Genomic DNA, 9,081 nt, shown 5'->3' on the forward strand with positions numbered 1-9,081 from the left:
CGTCTGAGAGATGCAGTATTTCCTCCGGCTTCTTCAAGTAGCAGGTATAACCTTAATCCTTTCTCGAAGACCAAAGTACCAAAAAGCCAAGGAGTGTGTTCTAATGGCTTAGGGAAAGAGTGGGCCACTATTTCATAGCCTCAAATGAGCAGCATTTAAATCCTGTGAGGTAAGCAAGGGTAGGCGTTCTAGAAGTTCCACCTCACAGATGAGGAAAACGGGCTCTCTGGGTTATGTGGTTTCTCTTATCTGAGGTGTCTGGCAGAACAACCACAGCTGGTTTCGGTACCCACGACCTATGTGCCCGCAACGGTGACCTTGCCCCTGGTCTGTAAAATGCCACATCCTCAAGTTTAACACTGCCCCCCGAGGCAGAGCCCAATAAAACTGGCCACTTTACGGGGACCAAAGAAGTGCAATCAACCAAATAAAAGTCACCACAGGGCACTCACTCAGGGGACCTAAGGAGTTCAACGTCACAAAGTCCTGCCTCTCTTCTAACTCACTTACTTGTTTTCAGAAACAATTCAACTCATTGTAGGATTCGATTTTTATACAAAATTGAAATATATCTTAAATGCTTTTTCTGTCCCAAACTTTTGCCCAATTACAAAATTGATCTTAAATAGGAAACAGAACCACCCAGAACTCCACGCAGCACTGAGACTGCAAGATGGCAAGCCCTTCCTTCAGGGGCAGAGCGGCCAGGGGCCCGGCCGGCCTCACGGAGCACAGCTCACGCGTTCATTTATACCCCAGATGCGAGGAGAGTCCGCCTCACAGTGAAGGCAACCCCTTAGGACAGACTCGCTTCTGAAATGTGCTAGGAGACTTCAGGAGGATAAAAAGGTTGCCCTGTGGTTCTCAACCCTTCATAACCAATTGAATAACTGAAAAGTTACACTCTAGGCCAAAAGGGCAGGGCAGGAGGGTCTACAGAAAAGCAGAACAGACTGGAAACCTGTCTTGGGCAGGAAGGCCTGGCCTGCTGACAGTCCCGTGAGCAATTACAGCGACATAAATGTCCTCGCCGAGAAGACAGGTGAAAGGTACTCAGACAGCCTATTCTCCCAACCCTCCTGGGTCTATAATCGCTTCACAATTAAAAACACGTGCAAAGCAGTATACTTGGGAATCTGGAGGGGGGCCCACATCCTGCAGAATTCAGGTTTCATCTGGGACTCCGGGACCTGCCTCAGCGCCCCTGCCCCCTGCGTCACCACACCTCCTGGGCCTGAAACCTGGGGAGGCCATCGCCTCCGCCCGCGCCTCACAGAGCACAGAGCAGCACTGGCTAGCACCGAAGCTGGCCACACCCCTTCACACCCCAAGCTTATCTTCACAGGCAGAGGCCTGGGGTGCAACTGCATGAGAAAGGTAGAGGAGCACTGCGTTCTGCTCTGTTTAAGTCAGAAGCCTGGCCCACAGAGTCCCCGAATGGCACCCTTGTGGTCATTTTATCAAACCTCAACTTTTCATTCTTTGCCAAGTCCCAGTGAATACCCAGAAATTACTTCTGTTTCACGGGTACCAACAATCTCTACCTGCAGGGGCTGCATTTGTTCTCAAACGTCCCGTGGTCATCTAAGGAAACCGGAGTAAGAAACTAAAATCAAAGTACAGCAGGGAGGTGCAACCAGAACATGATTCTAATTCTGGTTCATAATTCCACGTTAACAGGATTTTTTTAAGATTTATTTTTGAAGTAATCTCTGCAGCCAACGTGGGGCTTGAACCCACAACCCCGAGATCGAGTGTTGAACATTCTGCTAAGCCGGCCAGGTGCCCCTAACAGGATTTTTAAATGCTCTCTGTCCTAACCAAACACGTGTCCATCTGTGCCGTCAGCCAATGAACTCCCTTCCCGAGAAGGCCCTCTGCCCAGGAGGTTACTCTACTCCAGCGTTTCCCAGACTGTGTGCCCCACTGTACGATGTTAGGAGATTCAGGAAAGGGGGTGCTAAAGTTCAGTCCTGGGGAATCATTAACAAAACAACTCTTCTGGACAAAGGGGTCAGGGTGCTAACAGCCCAGAGGGGCTCTGCGACACAGACCTTTGCTCGGCCCAGCACCCCTGGAACTTCCTGGACACGGCACCTCTCACCACATGCTAATATCCTGCAGAAGAGGGTTTCACGACACATCACGACTGCGGAAATGCTGCCCCACACTAAGGCCTCTGCTCCTAGAACCAGAACCATCTCCCTCCCTCCCTTTACCGTTAAAGTCACACAATCTTTTCACCCTCTTATCCTGGACCTTTCAAAAGACACCTCGAATACCCAACCGGGAAGACAGCGCTACTGAAGGCCACTCTGCTTTCTCCTGCAATGTTCCCTCTCGGTAACTCGCCACAGGAGTATTTCCACTCTTGGTTTCCATGGTTTGGCACCATTATTTTTACTACTAACTAATTTAGTAAAATTTGCCTCAAAAGGAAAAGGGGTTTCATGTGCATTACGATCTCCTAACAATCGTTCTCCAACGAGGCCTTCTGGACCCCCGGAGACATCTAGCAACGCAGACACACTTCTGGTTGTTGGGGCTATGAGGAGCGAGGATTAAGGGTGGGATGGCAGTGACATCCTGTCACACGGAGGATCGCCCCCACAACTAAGAATGATCCGCTCAAAAAGGCACCAGTACCAAGGTCGAGAAACCCTGCCCTTTATCTACATCTGCACCTCCTCCCAAACCCTCCCCAAAAAACACGCACGGAAATACTCATTTAGAATTGTCCTGTGGAACTAGCTGGGGAGCTGTCCGCCTGGGGCGAACCGGTTACTGCTCTGCTTCTGTCTCTAACTCACACCTGGCACATCGGGCCTGGACACACCTTCCCAACTGCACTTGCTGGAGCACTTTCGGCCTCTCAAGTGTCTGAAATTAAACCAAGAGCCCAGCAACCGAAGAGACCACACCCACACCGTTGCCCTTGATCTACGGTGGAAAGCGCACTCCACAGGTAACAAAGCAGCGGGGTTCAGACCACGCCTCTTTACCTTCCTCAGATATTGCCTCAGCCAGCTGCCAGGGGGTAAACCGCACTGTGAGAGAACTCTCAACTACGGCTGCAGTTTCTCATGGAGGCTGAACTTTTGGCAGGAGGTCTGAACAGCAGTCCTTCTGGTGGTGCAGCCCGTGACTGACGGTTTCTTTCAACTGCCCCGTTACTCCCCTGGGAAGGACACAACCCTCATGAGGATTGATGGACATGCTTTTGACAGAACATGGTTTCATATTACACTGCAAGATCCCGGGGACTCTGCATACAGTGACACTGGCTGCTACCGTCTCACAATTTCGACCTTGCGAGTAAATGTACAGGTCACATATCTGATCCGTTATAAAGAAGAAATAGCCTCGCAAGAAATGGATTTCCCGGGCACAAAATGTCCATGCATACACATATGCACACACTTTTTGCATAGAAGATACAGACCGAAAGTTAGTGTGGGAGACTGAAGCCCAAAGCTTGATTCTGCTTTCACACCTACTGGGAGCAGGGAGGGATTATCAGCTACAGACAACTGATCTACACACTACAGTGAGAGTGCAATGGAAAGCCAAGTTCCAATGTCTAGAAGTATCTTGCTGCAAACGAAAAGGAAAGGAGAGTAAAGTACGCTAAGATACACTTTCTCTGAACACTAACAGTGGCGGGGAATGGCAGGTCTCAGTAAATACCCATCTATTACAAACTTCTGTATTTCAACCTTCTCGCCTAGGCTGAGGAGAACCAACTTACCCTGAAATTTGTAGGCAATCTTAAAATTCAAAACCAAAACAGGCTCGTCAATCTTCCTCAGATACAAACCTCCTGAAAACTAGCTACTCCTAAGAAACTCAGAAGTACTCAAGGAAGACCTGCTCAGCACATCCACTGTGTTTCTGACCGTTCCTGTCCAACGCAAGCAAACGAACCACATGTACTCACCATCCTCCATGTCCTCCTCTGTGTTGTTGTGCCCATCGCTCATGGCTACATTCCCGTTGATTACCGGGTTTTGAGTAATTCTTGGTGGATCATCTGTATCTCCAGCTTTAAAGAAAACAAAAGAAATTCCATGGGTTTTACCCTCAAATCTTGGATTAAATAAAAACATATTGTACACATTTGCCAGTCACTAATATGTTCCAAATCTATCATAATAAACATGCTCTAACCCAAAAGGTATTTACTTGTATGTTTACTAAATACATATGAACTTTCGGTGCTTTCAAAATGCTAAATGGGATGCGTTCACTACCCCACATTTGTTCCATCTGCAGTATTTTGAAATAGGCTTCCCACTCATTAAAACTCAACCCCAGAGAAAACATTGTTGAGCTTGCTAAATATATACACAGCAGTGCGCACTGGAATGTTCTACCACATGTCAATTCTTTGAAACATCAAATTGTGGGCCTCAGAGTGTCATTAGCTAGTTACTGTAATAATTAAACTGTAAGTCCACACAAAAACCACAAGTGGAGGAACTGGAAGTTGGGGGAGTGGGGGGGAGGGAGTGTGAAAGGGGGTCCTTAGAAGGACTGGCGTTCATAAAGAGTCTGGAAGGGATTGAGAAACACATAAAAACGTTTGTCATTCTGAATGCTTGCTGAAATCTGGCTTGACAAACATCTACACATAACCAAAGGAAGGCATGGATGCATGACTTTGAAGCAAGTAGTGGCAAATATAAGGTGTAAATGCCAAATGTAACATTCTCATCACCACTGAAAAACAATCTTCTTACTTTGATATAGGCCCTTGACTTAAAAGGAAAAACCACTATGTCAAGATGTGGGATTTAAATAGCCTCCACTGGCCAAAAGGGTCATACTTCACATGCAAACCCTCTCCCTCTTTCACATGTCAGAACGGCCCAATGCAACTACCGCGGGCTGCCCTATGTTGCTGTACACATTCTTATCAAACTCAGCAGTCTTAGCTACAAACAGGAGGTGTGGTTTTGAAAAGAGCTACTTAATTGTGTCCTAGTCCGGCGACACGTCTCCCCCATTCGGCTCAGCGGGCAGTATGATTCAGCACCATGGACAGCACCCTCGCCGTCCCCTCCAGACACTCTCCCAAACACCCCCAAGTATCCGATAACATATCTCAAATAATCCCTGAATATAAACGATGCTTCTCCCCTTACACATCACAAAACACACCTTCGGAATCCTGGGAGGCCAGGAAACACATGTTACCACCCAAATTTATATCACTTCAATCCTGATACTCTTTTATTAACTATCAGCACACACAATTAACAATTGTGCTAAAAGGTATTTTTTAAAACAAACATATATACATTTTTAAACTGGTCTCGTCCACCACACCCTGACAAAAACCTGGGGCAGGTGGGGGAGAAGGACAAATTCTTTTTGCTCTTGCTTACTTAGCTCAAAGTCTAATAAACTCTTAAAACATATGTGCTTAAAAAGCAACACGAAAAACCAGGTACTTTGAAAAGTCTTTCATCCCACATTTATCCTCCTAAATTAACATCAAACCGCCATTAAAAATACTTTGAGGAAAAACCCCTATGAAGGCCTATGAAATAAATTCTAGCACATCCCACTGATAGAAACATTATGCAGTTTTCTTTTAAAGGTTCTCAATGTACCTAAATGGAAAGTTCTCTAAGCTATGTTAAGCTAAAAAAAAATTAAAGATGCCAAGCAGTAGGTATCATCACACACAGCCTCAGTTATAAAAGAGACAGTCTGCTGGAACAAGAACGGATAAACTCTCATTCCCCTCCCATGACAAACACTGGAGAGACACACAAAGCAGAGGCCCTGCAGGAGCAGCAGCAGCGGGCCGTACACACACACACTCACACCACACAAACGCGCTATCAATCCTACAATAATTTGCTCCACATATGCCTGCTATTTTAACTTACTACAATGGCCTTATAATATGGGTTTTTAAAATATTTACTTATTTTAGAGCAAGAGAGAGTCAGACAGACAGACAGACAGACATAGCACAAGCAGGAGGGGCAGACAGAGAGGGAGGGAGACAGAATCTGAAGCAGGCTCCAGGCTGTCAGCACAGAGCCTGACGTGGGGCTTGAACCCATGAACTGTGAGATCGTGACCTCAGCCAAAGTCGGACTCTTCACCAACTGAGCCACGCAGGCACCCCTAAAAGATGATTTTTAAGGCATGAAAGCAAAAATAAATAATCTCTGTATACAAAACAGAGCATCACACCTGAAAACCAGAATGGCATGTNAAGCAGGAGGGGCAGACAGAGAGGGAGGGAGACAGAATCTGAAGCAGGCTCCAGGCTGTCAGCACAGAGCCTGACGTGGGGCTTGAACCCATGAACTGTGAGATCGTGACCTCAGCCAAAGTCGGACTCTTCACCAACTGAGCCACGCAGGCACCCCTAAAAGATGATTTTTAATGCATGAAAGCAAAAATAAATAATCTCTGTATACAAAACAGAGCATCACACCTGAAAACCAGAATGGCATGTAAATGTAAGCAGCCTGCACTACTGCAGGTCACAGAACTCAAAAACTGATTCATAACCCAAAGCTTCTGAGCTCCAACCAAATTCAGATTACAGCTGGAACGAGGTATCTTTAAGGATTTTGGTGACTTGATTTAGAATACTTTCTCACCACAAGTTACTGGAATAATGAAAATCAAGATCAAGTCAAAAAAATCCATGGCTCACCTCCACAGTACTTTACTGTGTAAGACAGGAAAATAAATAAACCGGGTCACAGTTTTGCAGAAGCAAGATTAACCACAATGCGACCAATGACAAAAGGCTAGTAATTTATAAACGAGGGACCCCAGTGCTAATATGATGGGATTTCTCTGCCATAGGACCCTAAAGGCAAAGTAAACAGAGTTCGACTTTGGAACCGGGCTCTCCTGAGCAGTACCTCACCGTTTCGCACACCAAGTTACACGTGTGTGCTGGGCTGACTCATTTGCTCCTTTCCACCCTCCACAAGCATGGAGGTGCTGGTCTAGGCCAGTGGCTAGTCCCTGGTTGGTCCACCATGTACATGACAAATTTGACCAACAACAGGCCCCATAAAGCTCCCAAACAACTGCCACCGGGCCTTGGTCGAAAAAATTGGCAACTCAAGTCTAGCTCCTAAGGGACTGAATATCCAGTTAAAAAAAGCTCCTCATAAATGAGTGAGTTCAACAAGAGGATTAAAAATTTAATTAAGACACAGTAAATCCCTGGACCTGAATTCAATGGTGAAAGCACCTGAAGCCCACAAAAACTCTGTATTAGGCTTCCAGAAATATCTTAAATAGTAGTAAGTCTGCCTTCGTTATCATCAAAGCAGTTTAAGATTGGGGTGTTCTATCTATGTATGGCTGCATATAAAGTGATCCTGTTCCTGAACTTTACGTCCATCGAGTTGGCATTTTCCCGTATGTGTCAACTCTCATAACAATGGTCTCAAATAAGATTGGGGACATGTGGCAAGCACCGATGACAGTACGTAATGCCTCAAATAGACAAAAGGTCCCAAATGTGCCAAGTATCTGTGGGGAGAAGTTATCATTCCAAAATGTATTTATGAAACTCAAGTACAGCCAAAGATCATTTCCATTACTTGTGCGGCGAAACCCTGTGGTAAGCACCCAAGGCACGATTTCGATATATACGTATATAGAGATGAAGGGACACAAAATGCCTTTTCTCGAAACTAGAAACACGCAAAAGGCTCGCCTGGCTGGTTATGAAGCCTATGTATCTCCCCCTCCTCCTGAGGAGGCCATGCTTGTCCTCAGCTTCCCTTCCCATAGACTACCACTTGTGAGGTCACAACACAGAAAGGCTCAACAAAGAACACTGGCCAATTGCTATGGAAATGACGCGCTGCTAACTCAGCACCTGAATCTTACTCCTGGATGAAATAACAGACAAAGCAGAATTTCAATGTGTTGTCTTTGACATTTTCTGTAACTTCACAAAAATTACTCAAACCTCTCCCAAAAAGGCCAGAGGGGGCGGGGGGGGGGCGNCTAAGAGGTGTATACTGCCCACACGCGGTGCGTAGGCCACAAGGATGGAGCCACACCTCAGATCCAGTCTCCACTCAGGCCCAAAGTCCTTCTCAAACTTCCCCACTAGTGATACAACCCAGTGAGCAAAACCACAGCGCAGTTACAAGGCCAGAATATAAGGAGTGCTACACGGTCTCAACTCCCAACTCCACCGGTTCACCTGAAATTCCAAGCCAAAAGCCACCTCCCCTCATCTCCTCTCCTGACACTGAACTCATTTTAAAGAATATTAGATGAAGCAGAGGTTACCATGGTAAATTAGAACGCTGGTATCTTTCTGCATACTGATTTCTTTTTTATATAGTTTTTATTTATTTTTGAAAGAGAGAGAGACAGAGCATGAGCGGGGGAGGGGCAGAGAGAGAGAGGGAGACACAGAATTTGAAATAGGCTCCAGGCTCTGAGCTGCCTACACAGAACCGGATGTGGGGCTCAAACCCACAAACCGCGAGATCATGACCTGAGCTGAAGTCGGACACTCAACCGACTGGGCCACCCAGGTACCCCTGCATACTCATTTCTTAACCAGCAATCCCAAATGTATTTCAGAAGGACAGTTTAGAAACGCTGATCCTGGTTCTAGAACTCCATCAGCATCTCAAGACCCCCATCTGAGCTCCCAAGTCACCTTCTGGTCCCAGCTTGTGGTTCCCCGCCATGTCTGCATGACCCAGCAGCAGAGTCCGCTGGGGCTGGAGCGGGGCGGGCTCTCCTGTTCACATCAGAGTGACTGCATAGAATCTCTAGGAGCTCCACCTCAACATTCTTTTTTTTCAAAGCCCCTCCCCCCCCACCCATTCTTGGGTTTAGGGCAAGGAACATGCTCGGGCAACCTCAACAATTTAGATAATCACTTCCAAAATGTAACGAGACCCAGAAACAGAAAGACAGTGTTAATGGGAAGAAGGAAGTCAGGAGTTTGGTTCCTAGTTCTTTAGGTGCTGGTGTGAGTTACTAACAGTGGGGGGAACTGGCTGAGGGGAATATGGGCACACAGGACACAAACTACAGCTTTCCTGTAAATCTACAATTAATGCA

The 9,081-nt window shown here is 46.5% G+C and overlaps 1 protein-coding gene across 2 annotated transcripts in view; it reads right to left on the reverse strand.

Moving 5' to 3' along the window:
- USP7 (ubiquitin specific peptidase 7) overlaps positions 1-8,746 on the reverse strand; it is a 34,996-nt gene extending 26,250 nt beyond the window's left edge. Inside the window, exons 1-2 of one of the 2 annotated variants that reach the window (XM_077773207.1) lie at positions 8,672-8,746; positions 3,938-4,042 (exon numbers count right to left, since the gene is read on the reverse strand). In XM_077773207.1, coding sequence (XP_077629333.1) covers positions 3,938-4,042; positions 8,672-8,702 — 136 coding nt within the window. In that variant the 5' untranslated portion in view covers positions 8,703-8,746. Of the gene's footprint in view, positions 1-3,002; positions 3,179-3,937; positions 4,043-8,671 lie in introns of those variants that run through there. The other variant, XM_077773206.1, reaches the window with a different exon arrangement.
- Between the last annotated feature and the right edge of the window lie 335 nt (positions 8,747-9,081).

Source organism: Crocuta crocuta, unplaced genomic scaffold (genome assembly GCF_008692635.1).
Source record: "Crocuta crocuta isolate KB4526 unplaced genomic scaffold, BGI_CrCroc_1.0 scaffold16, whole genome shotgun sequence".
Classification (NCBI taxonomy): domain Eukaryota; kingdom Metazoa; phylum Chordata; class Mammalia; order Carnivora; family Hyaenidae; genus Crocuta; species Crocuta crocuta.